At 36.3% G+C, this 19,562-nt stretch overlaps 1 protein-coding gene across 3 annotated transcripts; it reads left to right on the top strand.

The window, feature by feature from the left end:
* The first annotated feature begins 1,080 nt into the window (after window positions 1–1,080).
* Window positions 1,081–19,200, top strand: LOC110833542 (E3 ubiquitin-protein ligase RAD18). Of its 3 annotated transcripts, none has more exons than XM_022071740.2 (8): window positions 1,084–1,705; window positions 1,840–1,918; window positions 4,193–4,829; window positions 7,377–7,520; window positions 9,844–9,970; window positions 11,330–11,390; window positions 12,698–13,315; window positions 18,818–19,200. In XM_022071740.2, exons 1-8 carry the CDS (start codon window positions 1,667–1,669, stop codon window positions 19,066–19,068), a joined length of 1,956 nt encoding a protein of 651 aa, XP_021927432.1. In that variant the 5' UTR covers window positions 1,084–1,666; the 3' UTR covers window positions 19,069–19,200. The 3 variants fall into 3 exon arrangements, with proteins under 3 accessions (XP_087200530.1, XP_021927432.1, XP_021927433.1); XM_022071741.2 differs by having other exon boundaries at window positions 1,085–1,571; XM_087344404.1 differs by lacking the exon at window positions 7,377–7,520 and having other exon boundaries at window positions 1,081–1,705.
* The last annotated feature ends 362 nt before the right edge of the window (window positions 19,201–19,562 follow it).

The following is a 19,562-nucleotide window of genomic DNA, read 5'->3' as shown; positions in this document are numbered from 1 at the left end:
ACGAGATCCGACCTCCTTTCCTATTAGGAACATTATAGTCTAATGTAAATGCAGAGTACCAAATTTGTAGACGTGTTTTATAACTGTTGCCTCACACTCCTGATATTTATTAGTTACCGACTTCAAACCGAAAGCTAAATAAGCCCATGGATTTCGCGCGGCTGCCAAGTTGTTTTCTGGATTCTAGTGGGAGAATAACCAGAATAAATGTTGCGTAATTTTCGAAGATCTGTTACAGCACAAAACATCGGGTCGTGGTGTGAAGTTGACCATTCACCGCCGTGATTAAAAACGCATGGAACCCCCCCCCCCAATCCTTCTTCAGGGCATGTAGGACGTGTGTGAGGGATGAGAAATGCATGTATTATTCTCATAAAATCGGAGCGGAAGAGACCACTTAGAAGAATTTGACGTACAAAGCAGGATAATATTAAAGTGAATTTTAAAGAAATTAGGAGTGTTGGGGTGAAGTGGACTGAGCTGACAAATGATAGCTATCAGTAACGGGTTGTCAAGCTGCTAAGCGACTTCAGTTTCTCAAGCAGGACTCTGTTCCAGTTGACGAAATTGATGTATTTTTTAATTTACCATTAATAATACCAAGATGGCCGCTGTGCAAACTTCAGAAGTGGTAGTGGCACTAGTGCCATTTAATTTAAGGTTCTGAAATTTCATGTAATGGATCTTCGAAAAATGTTCATCTTATGTTAAGGTAAATCATTGACGACCGTGCATTTACTTTTGTGTTTCTTTGCGATAACTAATGATATTATTTTTGAGGTTAGGCCTATATCTGGCAAATTTAACAAAGTATGAATTTGTGCTAGGAAAATTGTGTGCAGAAATGGAGTACTAAATTGTATTATTGTTAATTTACAATTCACGCTATCCTCGTCATGTACATTAAAGTGTCATATTTTCTTCCTATAATGTTTTGTCTTGTCATGGTACACGCGTTTTGATTCTTCTGTCTTTATTGGTTTGTCAACAGGAGTCAGCTCGTTCTGAAAATGGGAACTGGCATTGCATCTGCGGTCTATGTATATCCACGTCTATGCGAGCTCGCGCGCGTGTGTGTGAGAGAGAAAGAAAGGGGTGTCAGTTTCCTAGGTTTGTGATAGTTTAGCATTGGTCTTCAGGTAAACCTGAAAGCCCTGTAGCGTAGGTATTTGTTGAATCGTTGAACAAGATTGATTCATACGGGTCTATCGAATTCTTACGTTTTTGCAGCTCCTGGTTTTTGTCTAAGAGCATTTCAACATATTCTTTAGCCTACTTTCATCTTCGTAAAAACAAATGTTTTGAAATTAACAAATCGGTAAGGTATGCTGTGTATGGGAACAAAGTATAATAAGTTTGGACCTGGGAAGAGGACGTTAGAAGGAATTTAAGCTTTGATATGTACCAGATACAAATTAACCGTCGTTGCCCAATTCCGTAGTTCTAAGTAAGTTTACAGTGAATGACCCCTGAACACCATGATGAAAGTCCTGAACGCACTCACTGATGGTTTCTTGTAATCTATGCTGTGTTCCAACCAATAAAATCATTATACTCAACTATGTTGGCGGGTGTGTAGAAATTTTGTAGTTCTTTGCTGGAAGTTCTCCATTTTATAACTTGCGATATTTGTGAATATTTTGTAATAACAATTATTCCGTGTGAAATGAGTGTGCTTATATCAAGTGATTTACCACTAATAAAAGTAAGTTGACGTGTGTCGTCCATAACCTCAATACGAACAGTTAACATAGTTTAGTAGTGCAGGCTTGTTTAAACCAAATTTGGTTTAGTTTGAGATGATGTAATTTGTGTTTTGTACCCTTCATTCTGTTATAGGATTTGGATGCACTTTTAAGATGTGGAATATGTTATGAGTATATGAAAACTTCCATGATCACATCATGTTGCCATAATTGTAAGTAATAAAGTCGATTTGAAGAAGGTTATTCTTCTCAGCTTAGAGGACAAAGATTTTTTAATATTATTATGGGATGTTTAAAATGTGGTCTGTTTAAAATATGAAATGTAAACAAATTTGTGGATTGAAAGAATTTTACAATTTGGCGCAAGCTATCAGCCCAGAGTAATTTCTGCAGTAATGCATGCATGTAAATTTGCCTTTCGGTTATTCTGGGAATGGCAGATATGAAGTTTCAAGATCAACTAAATAAAATCTTATGTTGGTTTTCCCAGAGGTAAGTTTCAATTAGTTTGTGGATGATGTATCCTAATAAAAGGCCACACAGATGGGAGAGGCTTTGAGAGATGTTTGTTAGGGAATGCCCAATTATCACTGCAAAAAACTACATAAAGTACCTAGAAGCGCACTGATATATAAATTTAAAGACATTTTACCAAGAGGTCATATTTGACCAGAGTAAATTCTTAAAATGGATGAACAGCAACTTGTGAAGTGGCTTTTTAGTTTCCAAAGCTGCATTTCTCCGTCACTGAATTGGAATTATTAGAAATCATTTAGTATTTGGTGACAGAACTGAATTGAAAGAACCCTTTTGCTGCTGGAAGTATGGGCTGGTACTGTGGAATCCTAAAGCTCTGATTTTTCCAAGTTTATGAAAGAAATGGAGAATGATTTGTGCATTTTTAAGAAATAGATTGACAGCGAAAAACTGAACACAATCAAGAAGGCGACAGTTGCTTTTCCAAAAATTTGTTGCATTATTCAGGATGCAGTTTGTATTGATGAGGTTGACGTAATGGCCAGCAGATGTTTTCTTGACAGTAAAAGCTCATTTAGTGTTAATCTGATGTAAGCATGACTAAATTATCTCAGATTTCACATAAACTGTAAAGTCAACAGGGGATTGCAAGAAGTATTCCTTTCAGAATGCTCTTAATGTTGGTGGTTAGTTCAGTATGAGAAGCATTACTTTCAATTTATGCAACTTCCTTATTTCTGTTTTTACATCTGTTTTTATTAATCTGTGTGTTGTTCAGAAAGTAAACTAGTTTGTTCTGGATATAAAATAATAGACAGTAGACCATGTTATTGGATGTTTCTGTTTGAAGATTAGTCATGATATAAATGTTCGGTGAAAATATCACATGTTATGAGGGTTGTATTTTAAGTCTGTCAACTGCTGGTTAATTTCTTTGCTGAACATTGGCATAAGAATCATTTTTTGATGTCGTGTATCTGTGTATTTGCAAGGGTATGTGAAAACATATTTTCCACTTGTGTTAGTTGTGATGATTTAGTGATTGGTAAATGAAACATAAAGATTCAACCATGGTGAATAAATAGTAATTATTTTATTTAATTCTGAGTTTTTCAGTCAGTATCTAAAAATGTAAAAATCTTTTCTTAGAGTGTCAGCTACTGGTACATTTACTCTAAGGAGTAAAAATATGTGGAACTTTGTATATGCCCTCTGTATGTGGTGCATTAGCAGAAACTAACCTTTTCTTTACCTTTACAAATTCATCATGAAGAGCATTGATTACTGTTGATTACCATCAGGTGTACACTAGGTTATTGTTGATAGCTATTACAGACATGAATGTAAATGGCAGTCTGTGCTATACAGTGTCCTGTTATACACATCTTTTTTACACACAAAATATTGTCATGTACAGAGTGTTCCAAACAGATGTGTACAGTACAGGACCTTCGGTGGCCACTAGTTAGTTCCTCACTGCTGTCAACTGTGCCACAAACCTAACAGTGGTCATTTTGCAACACCTGCGTTAAACTTGCTAATTCACTATGTGTCAGTGCTGATGTGTATAATGGTTTAGTTTATTAAAACAACTTATTTTGTTCATTGAATGTGCTTATACATTGTTTGGGGACACTGTGTAGTTACATTATTTACCAACAGATGTATGCCATCGTATTAGTGAAGCTAACCATTTTTGTCTGCAAGTAGGTTATATTTAAACTTCTCTGAAAAATCAGACTCTATTCACATTTTTGGTTACTATGTATTATATTAGGTTTTCTAATGGATCTGTTAATTATAAATGAAGGTAAAATTTGTAAAAAGTTAGAAAGCAGATGACATTATGTAGATGCATGCCAAAGTTGCTTAAACACAAAGTTGACATTGTAAAGTTCTTCCTGGATTTGATAGAAGGAACAATGTTTTTTATAACTGTGTTGTTCCATAATAGATAAAAGGAAGTTTATTTCATTAGGTGTAAGATTGTTTATCTTTATCTTTCTCAGATTGTTCACTGTGTATTCGCAAATCACTGCTGTATAAAGCACAGTGCCCTGCATGTTTTGAGGATGCATTTGATTATCAGCTGCGTAACAACAGAATTCTAGATGATATAATTGAAGTTTTTGTTAGGCTCTCAGCTGAAGTTGAAACGTTTATGCAGAACTATAGAAAACTGTCAGAATCTCAGAACAAAGTAAACATAAAACTGGATTTTATTCAGAATTCAAGTTCCAAACCAGATTCGAGAGAAATAAATAATGTTAATAATGAATCTTCAAGCCAGAGAGATACGAGGGCAGCCTTTGAAAACCTGTCAGAATCTACCAATAGTCTTCTCACATCATCTTATGTACCTGAATCAGAAAACATGGGAACTAAAGTAGATTTAAGTGATGGCTGTGATTATGTAAGTTTGCAAAATGCGTCATCTGTAAAGCACCCACATCAGTCACCTGCTCGTGAAACCATGGTCTCCAAAGGCAAAATGCCAATTCCATCACTGTTCAGTATTCCAGAGAACAGTAATACAAGTTCAAGTTTGGTGCCATGTCCCGTATGTAACATTGACATTCCAGAAAGGAATATCAATGTACATTTAGATGCGTGTTTGAAGAGATCAGAACACACTGCGCAGCACAGGTAAGTACGGCACTTGCTCTTCCTTTAAAGGTGTAGTATTGTTGCTTCCTTTCCTATTTTGTGTGTAATAAAACGTGTATTACTCTACTCAAGAATTTTGCATGATTTGGTGACTGTTTTTTTTTGTTACTGGTTGTCTGCATGGTTTTGTTGCAGGAGGCTTTTGCCCCACTTCTTTCTAATCACTCAGTGTGCTAGGTTCCACTTGTCTCCCCCCCCCTTTAGGTTCTTGTTATACAACCATGTAGCTGGACAGTACATTTTTTGATAGGTACCCCATTATACTTGATTATTGTTGATTATTTCAATTTCCTTGTGACAAATTTGTTTCTTTCATCATGAATTAATTCCATGTTTTCAGACTGCATCCAGTGGATTGATTATTTCATCAGTCTGTATTCTCCCATTCCAAAACTTTATTTCCTGTCCCTTGCATAATATATTCTTTAATTTGCATTCTGCTTTCATTTCGCTTATACAGTAACCTACAATTTCGGTTTTAAAAATTTTCTTCAGTGATTTCAGTGCTTGGTTTTACCATTCTTAACCATATTAAAGTGTTTATGAAAGGGCCTTCCAGGAAACAATGAGATGAAGACCCAGGTTTTAGCTATCATTATCTGTTCATCTACTATTCTGGTGGTCTTCTACATGACATGTGTAGTGAGGTCCCCATCCCATTTCTAAAAGAAAGTCATTCTGGTAAGAAGGGTTGAGCAACCTATATCAAGAGTTCCAGTGCAAATACCCCAAAAAATTCTTGCCTGAGTAGAGAGTGTGACCTTCCGTAACATTTGCCTAAAATTCAAATCAGCATTTAGTTTAGGTGATATTGATTCTTACAACTGGAAATGAAATTCCAATAAATGTTGAAAATGTGCTTTGTTTTGGTGATTTAAACCTGCACCTAGAAATTTGATTTTTTAATTAGCTGATTCTAATAACCAGTGAACATATCAAGTGGCATTTTAAAATATTTCATGCTCTGTAAGTCTTTCTCTAAAGATCTGTGATGTTAGTTGTTTTATTACACCATGAGTGTGTTCAGCATTGCCCATTATCTGAAAGGATGCTTGATGTACACAAAATTTGAGAATTTGCTGTTTATCTTCATATTGTTATTTGATGACACTTTCTGTTTATTTTTTTTTTTTGGGGGGGGGGGTTAGCAGCAATAGAATGATAATTTGTAGACCAGAGAAGTGTAAATCAATTATGGAAGTTATGTCATTATAGTGACAATCTATCCATTGATGACATAGTTGAGTCAGATTTGAAGATTTGAGGATCTTATGGCATTTAAGATGTTTATTGTTGTCTTCTGAGTTTTGTTGTCTTGTGGGTGGTTACCAGTAGGGTTTATACAATAACCGACTTTTGAAAAAAACAGTTTTCGAATCCCAGTATTTCCAAAAAACCGGTTTTCGAATTTTTACAAAAAAACAAAAACAAAATATAATTAAAACAGTAAAAATATTTATACTTATTTTAAAAATTCTCAGTATACTTAATATTTATGGAACTACAAAAATAGAACAAAATAAAATATACTACATACAAAACCAAATAAAAAACAAATAACTAAAACCCGTACAAAATATAAATTATAAATTTTTATTTCACTTAGTATTTTTCTTCAGGAAATATGATTTCAAAAAACATAAAATGTCCACTGAACGATTACTTAATCTTGTTCTTATTCTAGATACAAAATTGCCTGAAAAGAAAATACTCTCTCACTGGCTACTGAACTTGGTTTTAATGGTTTCAGGGCATCAAATAATGAATCTAAATTCTTTGTTCTTTTATTGCTTGCCTCAAATACAGAAAATTCGGCCTTCAGTGTCTTCAGATTTGATATTATTTCTTCTGGTTCTTCAAGAAACCTATGAATTGATTTTTCCATGGCTTCGTATAGAGCATTGCTCTGATTAATAGTTTCTCCGTCTCCGATATATTCATCATCAGAATCTGTTTCCGTACAAGAATTTGGATATATTCTAGACAATATTTTTCCAGATACCTTAATAATATCGAGTTTTGAAGCTAGTGGATATACACTAAATTTCTTTGTTGAAATGTTTTGTGGATTTTGCAAATATAGCAAAAGGGTTACCAGTCCAACTTGTCTTCTTTCTTGAATTCTTACTTCTAAAGCATCTAATAATTTGGAGCTAATTTCAGCCTGACTCATGAAGATTAGTTTTACTACAATATGCTTGTGCCCGAGGCAATTTCAAGTCAAAATGTTAACGTTTTTAATTAATTAATTTTTACATATTAATTCTAGTATCTAAAACCGGTTTTTTAAATTTTAAAAACCAGTTTTCGAATTTTACAAATTTATCCAAAAAAAACGGTTTTTAAACCTGGTTTTTAAAAACCGACAAACCCTAGTTACCAGTGTTTTGGAGGAATGTATTTCCTTCATTTTCATGTCTGATACCTTCTTTATATGGAAAATCTAAGTATTTAAATGTGTGACGATGTTTTATGTGTCACTTTCTTTTGAGAAATGAAATTATGATTTATGTTGCTACTTTACAGTTCTCCAACAAAAGTACAGAAGAGAAAGCCTTTACCAAAACTAGTATATTCCTTACTTCATGAGAAGGAATTGAGGAAGATGCTAAAACAGAAAGGCTTAAGCACACATGGTGACCGTAAAGCTCTCATCAGCCGTCACCAACGGTAGGCAAATGATATAATGCAAATGAACAGTATTTTAAACTAAGTTTTAACTTTTAACTCATTCTTTTGATTATCTTGGTGAAATTATTAAGCAGATGTAAGTTGTTTAATTTTTGTGGTGACTGGAAGATAGGTCTGAGCGGTCGACAAGACCACACTCAAAATTCGTGGTTTACGGTAATACACAGATTGTGCAGGTCATGTTTATTTACTCCATTCAACAGTATATAGTAAGATTAGTGCCATTAGAATCAAATGGTTGAATCTTAGATTTTCTGTAACTCTTAAACTTCTGTGTTATGCATCATGTAGAGCAGGAGATCTTACAGTACTGTGGGAATGCAAGTTTGCATCATTTATTTGTAGTGACTGTACACAAAACATATTACATTGTAAAATTTGAGGTTCTGACAGTGGCGAGTTGGAAGAAGACTGACTGTCTTCTGGGTTGTAGCACTGTGTCATGTGGTAGAGGTTTACCAATGTTTCAGAGGTGATTGCTGCCTCTGTCTTTGGGGTTGTGATGACTTATTCATCACCTGATGATAAGGAAGCAAGCACCTCTGAAACATCAGCAACCCTCTACCAGACAACATGGTGCAACATCCCGGAAGATAGTCATCTTCACATATTACAGTGTCCTGACTAGAATGAAATGGGGACGAGGGCAAAAGTTGAGTTACATGGAAGGTGAATGTGTGGATAGGAGGATAATTCTGACCGTGCAGTGTTACAGATATGTCATGTTTCCCGAAGGAAACTGTGTGGTGTGCAGTATGTACAAAACTGTTCCCCATGTACACAGCTATAAAAGTTATATAAGAAATTAATATCTTAGATACAAATTGAGTTATACAGATGTGTCTACAAATAGTAACTACATAGAGCAGTCATTCTTAAGACTCTGATAGTCACTCAGCTTATTGAGAAATTCTCACCTTACCTTCCACGGAACATGAAGCTTCAGTATCACATTCACAAGAGACCATCACTGATCTGCATCCTTGGCCAGATTAGTCTGTCCATTTTAATACAATCCTCTTATTTGCACATAGATTTCTGCATATTTTCCAACCAATATTCTGTCTGTATTTCTTCCCTCTCTGTGTCTGCTTCATGCCCCATCTATCTGATTCTCTTTGATTTGATCATACTAATAATGTTCATTGAAGAATACAAATTTTAGACCTCCCCAAGTGTAGTTTCCTCCATTATCCTACCATGCCCTCTCTCTTTGGTCCAAATGTTCACCTAAGCACCCTGTTTTCAAACCTCCTCAATCTGTGTTCTTCCCTAAATCTGAGACTAGGTTTGACACACATGTGTGGGCACACACACACCCACACAAATAAATTATAGTGCTGATTTAAACTGTATGTTGTTAGGAGTTGGGAAGAGAAAGGTTTCTAAGCTGCATCGTTGCAAACATTCCCCAGATTTAATCTGCTCTGCCTGGAGCCGCCGCCGGTGCAGATCTTGGTGGTAGTAGTAATACAATTGTAATCTGTTACTGTCGTTCACAGATATTTGAAATTTGCAATATTTATCTTTATTTCATGATTTTTTTCAGATATTTTTGCGACATGACATGAGCATGTACTTACGTTTCACTGCATTTGCTTCTAGACCAACTTCTGTATTAGCCTAGAACTTGTGTGTTATGCTTTATGGTGTTTCTCACCCAATAAAATTACTACATCAGGAGGTTAAATATTGTGTGGCAAAATTCTGACTTGACCAACCTGCAGCTATCGGATGTACTTTTATTGAAATGGTTAAAACACGTTATAAGACAAATTTAAATAAATTATATTTAAGGTTATCATAGTGGTGAAGATGTGGATGTTGGTGTTCTGGATTGTGATGCTGTGTGGATGTGTAGGTGGATACATTTTAAGATGGAAACAGTATGTTCCTCCAAAATGTTGGAATCTACATACACACCTACATGCCATCACAACCAACATCAGTGTGACACCTTTAAGTAAGTATATTGTAATAATGCACATTTGATTTTGTTGGTTTACGGTATATCCCTGCAGAGATTTTTTATGCTTTTCCTAATTTTTACCTGGAAAATGCTATTGTAATACTTTGAAATAGGCCACAAAATGTCACAACTGGTTAACAGCAATGAAAAAATACTTTTAATTTGAGAACATTGCATAGATAGATGTCCAGGAAGGAACGTTTTTCAGTGCCTGAATTTTAACATTTATATTTGCATTTAAATATGATGTGTCATGAAGTGGTTTCCTGTAGGTGTCTGAAATACAGACTAAACATGAATGGTGAAAACCAAATGACATCTTTTGTGTTGTAGATTCACTTTACTGTACAATTCAGAAAATGACACCTTAAATCCAAGGTCAATTGCTGATTTAATTAAGCAGATTGAGAGGGAAGAACAAGAAGAAAACAAAGTCTGCAGTGTATCCACCACATGGAATGTGAGTTTCGGCACATTATTTAAGTGTAATGCCATCTTATTTTTTAACAGTGTCTATCATCCATAACATCTCTAGGATAACATTTTGGGAAATGTGTTAAAATCAATCATTGAATCAGACACATATTTTATACATAATAGAGTCACAAATTAGCTGCATATTTATCTAAATAACACTGAAAAGGGTTACTTGTTTGTGGAGTACACTAAAATTATAAAGGTATTCTTTAAGCCACATTCCACACACAAATGCTATTAAGGATGATGGTTCTGTGTATGTCCCTCTTTACTCTCTGCCTTAAAAAACTGGAGTGGCTTAGATAAGAGTAAAAGATAAAAATTGTTCTTATAATTAAGAGAATTATGAATGACTGGAATTATGATGCTGGCTGTACACTTACATCACTTCCAGTATGGGACTTAGAAATTTTAAAGCACTTGATTTTTTCAAGGAGTGTACTGTGAATATTTATAACATTTTCACAGTAAATAAGAATGATTTTTGTTGTACAAAGTGTACATTGAAAATATGCAGGATGATTCAAAAAGTCCCATATGCTTATGAATACAAATGTGTTTCTCATAGTGAACTTATTTATGGTTACAAGTTACAACATATGTTGGCAATGGGCCCCATGTGCTTGTATCTATTTATTTAATGACACTTTTGCAACAGCTCAGACTATATAGTGTTGAATGAAGGATGACATTGAATTGTAGACAAGTAATGTGCACCACCTAGGATATATTTGGTACAGGGACTGTTGAATTATACTGTAGAAATAGACATACATGGATGCCAAGTTGGCATACAAAATAATGATTTTTCACAATAAAACAGAAACATCTGTCTGATATAAATGATATTAATTGTGGTGTTGTTGGCATTGCTGTGTTGCAGAACGTCACTTCCTCATTCTGTGACATAATTCCTTGCATTTAGCCTTCCATTTTTCTATATTTGTCATTTCAAAGTTGCATTGCATGCATTGTATATTGATTAACCTTTAAATCACTGTAAGTCAGCAGAAAGATTAAACAGTGCAAGAGGTATAATATTTTTTTGTGGATTTTGTTCTGTTAAAATTAACAGGGATTACCCCTGTTCTGAAACTTGTAACCTTTATGATACTATAAAGTAAAATTTTGAATTGTTTGGATAAGATGCTGTGTTATTGTAGGAGCCCTGGCACTTTAGTTAGTAGAGTCATGGGCTATGGACTAGGTGCCCAGGGTTTGATTCCCAGCAGGAATGATTGAATATTTCTATTCGCCATCATATCCAAGCTCTGTCTACTGTTCACAGGTTAGTGCTGTCGTGTAAAGGCTGTTGCAGTTTATTTATTTTCTTTTTTTTCAGAAGTTGAAAATAGACAGAAAGACAGATCCTAAATTGATTCAGCAGGCTCAGCATCGTTACAGTAAGTATGATAGTTTTATATGCTGTCATTTGCTGGGATTTTCATAAATGCTGTTTGCTGTGTTATGGCGATTGATACAAAATTTAATTTACCATTTCAGTATTGAAATCTGACAGAACAGCTATCTGTAATGTATAATAATGAAAACTAATGAAAGTAAGCTGATCACATTTGATATTTTTTTATTTACCAGGGATGAATTCAAAGAGACATTTATATTAAGCAACAATTAAGAGCAGTTTCTCCTCAGTATAGTGGTGTATGGTAGATAGCAATTGCATACAGTAAATTATATAGACTTTAAATTAAATTATACCACATCTGTTGGACATTGTGTATTGGCTAGCTACCTACCTATCTAACTAACTAACTAACTTCATGGAGCAGAATCTTCCTTGAGAAGCTGATAGTATACTCAGTCAAATTCCTTGCCTCTTATGGAACCCATACATTTATTACCGTTCACAGGAGCCCACAACCAGTTCCTGTTCTAAGCCAGATGACTTCAATCCACGTCCTTGTCACCTGTTTCCTTGGCCCATTTTAATATTATTCTCATCTACACCTAAGTTTTCTGTGTGGTCTCTTCCCTTCAGCATTGTTAACCAAAACTGTGTGCATTTTTTATCTCCCCCATGTGTGCAACATGCCCCATCCATCATGCTAACAATATCTAGTGAAGAGTGGAAATTATGACGGTCCTAATTATGTAGTTTCCTCTGTGCTTCTGCCACTTCATCCATCCTGGATTCAAATATTTGCCAAAGTACTCTGTTTTCAGGTTCTCATGACAGTGACCATGAAGATGGCTGTCTTGTGGGTTGCAACACCATATAATCTGGTAGAAGTTTACCAATATTTCAGAGGTCCTTGTTGCCTCCATCATCAGGATGATTGAGGGGGCAAGGACCTCTGAAACATTGGTAAACATCTACCAGACTACATGGTGTTGCAACCCAGAAGACAGCTATCTTCACCCTCAATCTGTGTTTTTCCTTTCACATGACAAATAAGATTTCACATCCATATAACACAAAGAGTAATATTATAGTTTTCTATATTTACTCTTTACATTTTTACATAGTTGGCAGTTGCTGCCACTGTCCCCATCAACAAGGTTCTGATCCAGATGATGGGGACAGAGGTGGTCCCTGAAATGTCGGTTTCGTCTTTTAACCATTTTACGTGGCTGATCACCCGAGATGATTTCAGGCAGTTGTTGGAAATTGGCGAAGATGAAAAATGTTGTATGAAACAGGACAGTTGTTAGAAATCTTTAAGCTTTATTAACTTTCATTTGCTTTCAGTGCAACAAAATAAAGCCAGTTTTGAAAATCTAATTCAGTCCATTAAAAAACGGGAAGCAGAAAAGAAAACTGCAGTTGAACAAAACTTGGTTGTAAATGATGGAAAAGATGCTCGTATTGGAATTGCTGTAGACGTCAATAAAGAAACATGTGCACAAAAAGAAGTTGATCAGAAAACTCCTATGGAAAGCTGTGGAACTGTTACTGAAGCAGGTCATGCTATGGTAGTGAATGGAATTGGCTTGTGTGAACCTTCTGTCAGTATGTCTCCGACAGATGACACTGCAAACATCAGTAATGTTGGTGGTAATGTGAACTGTAATGAAAATATAATTGAGACTGCATTTCATATGAATTATGAAACTGATACAGAAGAAGCTGTGTCTCCAGTTCTGGGCAGAAATATAGCTACTGTTTGTGCAGGAGATGAAAGTGAGAATTATTCTAAAGGAGAATCAACTCAGAATTTATCACTGGATATGTTTGAGAAGAGTTTTTCCAGGTCAGGTGTGCAGAAATGCGGTTCTCCAGTACAAAAGTCTAAGGAGATTGAGAGGGAAGAGAATAGTGATTCTTGTAACAACCAAAACTTCAGTCTTCTAGCAGAACACACACAAGGTAAAAAATGTAATTTTAACCCTTTCACTTTTGAAACATGTCTGCTATGCACGAAAGCAAATTGTGCAATGGGGATGGAACTGTTCCACCAGATATACTGAGTGCTGGACTTTTGTTTCTATTTTGTGAAATACAAGCGGGCCATCTCCATCCTTTTCATCCACAACAAAGATGAGTATGAAGTCACATTCAAAGGCTACTGGAATTATTTTTGACCTTGGTTAACCCGTGTTATGTGTTCCGATTGGTACACAGAATTTTGCCTGCTATGTAAAACTCAGGGGACATTTTTCCCACATGGTCTGGCCATTTTTATTGGTACTGTTTTGATATCATTTACTATAATTTCTGTTTATAATCATTTTCATATTTCTTCATGTCTCACTTTGTTCCTCAGTGCAGTTCCTAATACTGACCCAAGGAATCTTATCTTTGCTGTTTCTGTACTCCTAACCCCCAAGTTTCAATGCCATATGTAATGGCTGGCACAGACAGCATATTATAGATCGTCAGTTGCATCACTGGCCTCATATTTTTGCCAAAATGCCATTTAACGACACCATTAATGTATATTTTTTAATATTTTCTTGCAGTTTCACATATTTCATGTAGAAAATTAATGTCTTAGGCACAAATTCAATTTTAGAGGTGAAAATAAAGTACCAGTAATATATTATACCAGTCCAGAGTCCAAGTCAAGCTGAGGCATGCCATTTTTTTTTTAAGCCCCAGTAACTGTTTGGCATCACGTTGGTTTGGGTATGAATGGGCATAAGGGACATATCCTTGGCGTCATTTTTCCCAACCGACTATAATTCAGATTTGAACTGGCCAGCTAGTCATGTGTGGAGGGTCCCAAACTAGGAAGAGATCTGGGAAGTAGGTCAAGAACACTTGCAGGACACCTGGGGAGGCAGTTGACAGCGGGCCTTCAGCCATTAAACCAAACACTCACATCCAGTAACCATTGTCCCTGTTTTGGGAATTGTGTATCAGAGGATCTAAATTTCAAGAGTAAAAGTATATTGTGTTCTTTTTTGTTGTTTTTGGATTTATATAAACAAATTACCACATCAACCCTGATCCTTGTTCCCCACTGACACTAGTTCAGGAAATAACTGTCTCTTGCTGAAGGAGCAAAGTTAGGAGGGCAGTTATAGAGTATAGTTATAATATGTTGTCAAAATTCTGACAGAATGATGAATATTGACTGACACACAGCTACTATTTCATTAACACTGTTTTGTAGTAAATTACTTACAGCATAGGTATTATTGCTTATCTGGGCTGAGAGTTGAAAAGGAGGGAAGCTTGCGTAATTACGTGCAGCACTGACAGTCTATGACATGTTGCATCTTAAATTACCGATGTATCGCTTTTATAATTTTAGCAGTAATAAGTTTACTTGTAGTGCAGCTCAGTGTCATGTGTCTGAAGTTTCAGCTTTTTCTCCCTATTTAAATTGCTTAATCCTTCAACAATAGGTCAAAGAATGTGAGACACCATAAAAAAGAACTTGTAGAAATGTGTCATATGAAAGGGATTAAGTACTTGTGTGTGAGATAATATGTAGTTTTAGAAAAAAGTAAAACTAAAGCAGTCCTGCTACATGCCATGTAGGTTGCTTGGGGGGAGAGGTTAGCTCCTATTCATTCTTGACCTCAGCACTAGATGGGGGTGAGTGGTCACGCTTTACCCCCGGGATAGGACCCCAGTACCCATTGGATAGGAGGCTGGGTGGACCCCAGAGCCGGTCTGGATGCAGAGGCTAGAGGAAAAATCCTCTGCCCACATCGGGGATTGAACCCCAGTCGTCCAGGCTGTAGGTAATCGCTATACTGACTGAGCTCATGTAATTTTAGAAACCATCAGTAAATCAGCAAATAATTGAGTCTGGTGCAGCTGCTCAGGACTTGCATTCTGAAGTTTGAATATTAGCTCCTTTACCACATATCCTGTCTGGGAATTTGTATAGTTTTTCTTAGTAAGAAAGACCCTTATAAATAACATGGGCACAGGAAAGCCAAGTTGAAGTGTGCTTTGTAGTTTAGAGGTCATCTGCCATAATTTTCAGGGCACAAATGAGAGGCTTCCATGATCTTCTCAATGAGAAACCATCCTCCTTGTTAAAGTCATTAGAAAGGAGTGCAATCTCTGTCACTTCCCAGATGATTTGGTCTTTAAATCTGAATTTTTTTTAGCCAGGATACTGATGTTCTGCAGCTCGATGCATTGGTTGTGTTGAAGATATTATTTTGTAGGGAGGATCCAAGTCTGGTGGCTTCATTGGCATTAGCAGAGCACTCTCCAACGCAACTTCAAGATGGTAGTCATCCGACTAAGTCTCCAGTTTCCTTTGGCCCATCAAGAATGGCATTACTTTAAAGTCATATACTGGGTGTTTATAAATTATCTCATAACTTTGTTCCCGAATAAAACCTTTATGAAAAGACACAGACACACTGAGCATCATCTGTGAGAGAAAATCTCAAAGTTTGTTCTCAACGTTATATGCATTCAACATGGGAACCATTTGTCACATGTTCAGTGTCCAAACGATGTTCAAGCTTTGTCCATGTACACTGCAGCATGTCAGTGTCAACTGTTGCAATAGCAGCTGCAATTCTGTCCTTTAAATCATTGAAGTCATCCACCAGAGTTTGGCGCACACAGTCTTTGAAGTAACCCCTAGGAAAACATTGCAGGATGTGATATCTGGTGATCTGGTTGGACAAGAGATGGGACCAACATGGCCAATCTATTGGTTTAGGAAATGCTGTTTAAGAGATACATGCACACTGGACCTCAGGTGTGTGGTGTGCTGTCTTGCTGGAAGGACTGGGCGGACTGCAGTTCTTGTAACTGGATACACAAAGTTTTCCAGCATATCTAGGTAACTGCTGGATGTCACAGCCACTTTGGCAAAGAAAAAGGTGTGTTCAAATGATCATGCAACAGGCCACACCACATGTTCTGTTTGTTTACTTTGTGGAATGTAGCCTCATCAGAGAACATGATTATCTTCTCAGGAATTCATTGTCTTTGTCCAGTTTCTCAAGCATGGGCATTGCAAATTCCTTATGGGCTACCGTATCATTGAGTCTAATTGTCTGCACCACTTGCATCTTGTAAGCATACAGGCACAAACATTTTCATAACACCCAACATCCTGTTGGATTGGGTATGCATTTGCAACTCGTGTGCTGCAGCTTGTGTGGACTTACATGGACTGTCAATAAAGATCCAGCATATCTTTTCAACATTTTTGTCAGACTCCTGTGTATTCTATGTACCTTTCTTCTGCAAAAGACTTCCAGTCTCCCTAAACTATTTGTACCAGGCATGTATCGATGATCTTGACATTGGCTTCTTTATAATACATTGTTCTGAAATGTCTTCGGGCCTGTGTATTCGATTTTGTTTTCATAAACCTCTCCATGCACTGTGCCTTCTCCTGTGGGTTCATGACAACCGACCCGATTCACAATAAGGATACAGTGCATTGGAAAACGGGTACTACCAGCTACTGGAAACTTGAAGAAATATTCAGACTTTCTCTTGCAGATGACTCTCAAACACTGTATTTATGTCTTTTCATGAAGGTTTTATTACCAAGTAAAATTGTAAAAATAATTTATATACATCATTTACAACATCCTCTGTAGGTGTGGGACATGATGCTTTCAACAAACCAGATGCTCCATTGAGACCGCCACTGGCATGTCTAGTGCCATAATGTCCAATTACATGACGTCAGTATCATGCATGTCGGATGCATGAACTGGATCATTGAATTCTGTCTCAGCAAGTGAACAGGAAAGATGATTTCTCCCTAAGTAGGTCATTTGTGCCCTGGAGGAATGAAGACTTTTACCAAGGACAAAGTACATGTTTCAGCTCAGTGTTCCTCGGAAGTTACTGTTTTCAGGGCTTTTACTGTTTTTCTCCATTCCCATTGGCCAACCTCTGCTATATAACTGACCCGTTTCCCTACTTGACTCATTTCTATGCTGAAGATGGGGAAAGTCGGTTGGTAGCACTTACTGGGCTACACAGCACCACATTGCAGAAGACCATAAACCAGATTTTCACCTCCGTCAAAATCTCAAATCCAGATTTTGTATTAACCCAAGAATAGCTAATTGGATTTTCATGAAATTTGGTATGGGCATCATGCCATTAGAGGCTAGTCCAAACTCATCAAAATCATGAAGTGGGAGGACGTGTGTCATGACACCATTATGTCATCCTCAATGATGACTGATGATGTCAGTGGTCATATAAAGTATTTTATGTCACATCCATCATAAAATTGATGATGTTACCAGTGCTGCAATCTTTCAGTGCCTTGGCTGCCCAAAACACATAATTGAGTTGTTATGTTATGTGGTAATGTTAGAAGAAAGTCTATTCTGTTAAACATGTGGTTTATTGAACCACCTCAATAATTAATCACTGAAGGTGTTTTGTTTCCTGGGATGTTGCACCATGTAGTCTGATAGATACTCACTGACATGTCAGTGGTGTGTGCTGTCTCCATCAATCTTGATGATGATGTCTGACAGTGCATACCAGAATACATGGTGCGGCATCCCAGAGGACAGCCATCTTCATGCTTGTGAGTATATGAAAAGAGGAATAATAGCAAATGGGGGGAGGGGTTTCTTTCGGTATTAATTGATATTCTTATACATATTTAAGGAGATAATATTAAGCAATGTGTGGCATAAAGAATATGTGGGAATTCTGTGTACTTTTCATATTTATTTTCTTGTTTTCCTCATTCTCTGAATGCAGGATATGAGATTGCATTTTAAAGTAGGTCATGAAATCTTCCTTCTTGGTCCTCACTAATTCACAATAAATCATCCATTCATATTCAATAAGGTATGTATTGTTGCACAGAGATATTTGTGTAACTTGGAGAATTTTTGACCTACTGGCATAGAACTATGGAACATAACTTTATTTTAAGCTTTCATGATGATTTATTGTTAATATTGGTCCAGCTTATGGTTGCTTGCACTGTGTGGATGTTGTCTGTGTTGCTGATGTTTCTTTAGAATATCTAGCCTCCATCATCAGGGTCTGAAATGAGGAATGTTGTGTGAGTAGATGGTTTTGTTGGGATGTGAGATGGATTGAATGGATAGATTTGTGACTGGATGGAGAGTGATTGGCCAACTGGAGTTGTAGGATGAGGAGGGCAGATGGAGCGTGTCTGAGCGAATAGTGTGCGACTGTCTCATAGTATTGCTCAGCCAGTTACTTAAGAAAGAAATATATTATTCAGCGGCAGTTACTGCAACTGTACTGTTTGCTTAGTTTTGTCAAGAAATTCACCGATATGGAATAATCTGAATAATGTTTAAAAATTCTCATCACATGTCTTTGGATACAGTGTACATTATACATTGTCTCAGTACCAAGAATGGGATTGTCAGTTGTATAAATTACATAACTAGCTTGGCAGAGATAAATACTGTATAATTTTTATTGCAGAGACTACACTTGAAAGTAATCTGCAAAATACTGCGTGTGAGGTACATGAAACACTAGCCGCAAGAAGGATGCATAAACGATTGATTTCACAGCTTGATGATCCAGACATTGAACATAATTCTGAGGATAATTTGAGTGACTTTGAGGTTAGAGAAATGCCTATTAGAAGAAGAAGAAAAACTACAAGGAAATCTCCGCAACCTTCATCAAGCAAAGAAGAAAGAATTCTCAGAAAAAGAGTGAAACGCTAACTACATTTTTAGATATGAATGTTAAACAAAGTACAGTTTATGTTTGTGAATTTCAGAAAGATATATTTTAGTGTGTTCATACCCATACTGCTGTTTAATATGGAAAGAATTATGCCTATTATTTTAATGCAATACAGTATGAACTCATTTACTCCCTTATCCCTGCATGAAGTGCCTTTGCATTACAAAACATTGCATTTGCTTAAAGTCCCAGTTCATTTCTCAGCTTTTATGAGTTTATTCAGTCTCTTAAAGCATAAAGGAAATGTTGAGTAGTACCTTAATATAGACAGCAATCTCCCCCCCCCCCCCCCCCCCAGTCAAATTTTTATTCTTTTCACATTTTACACTAACCATTAAAGTTCACATAATATTATCTAATAAGCCAAGAATCAATTAAACAATGTTGTATTCCTATGAAATTTAATATTGGGGAGTAGTATGAAATGTTTGGTGAGTCCTTGTCACCACGGCACAGTGCATTCCCAGGTTGT

The sequence above is a fragment of the Zootermopsis nevadensis genome, unplaced genomic scaffold, assembly GCF_977971745.1.
Source record: "Zootermopsis nevadensis isolate Lab colony 2312 unplaced genomic scaffold, Znev_1.0 Znev_ptg000007l, whole genome shotgun sequence".
Lineage (NCBI taxonomy): Eukaryota > Metazoa > Arthropoda > Insecta > Blattodea > Termopsidae > Zootermopsis > Zootermopsis nevadensis.
This window is presented reverse-complemented; position numbering and strand designations above follow the sequence as displayed.

Coding starts and splice junctions, on each gene's coding strand:
- LOC110833542 (XM_022071740.2), top strand. CDS start 1,667: ATGAGTGTGCTTATATCAAGTGATTTACCACTAATAAAA. Junction 4,830..7,376: donor GAACACACTGCGCAGCACAG/GTAAGTACGGCA, acceptor GCTACTTTACAG/TTCTCCAACAAAAGTACAGA. Junction 7,521..9,843: donor CTCATCAGCCGTCACCAACG/GTAGGCAAATGA, acceptor TTTGTGTTGTAG/ATTCACTTTACTGTACAATT.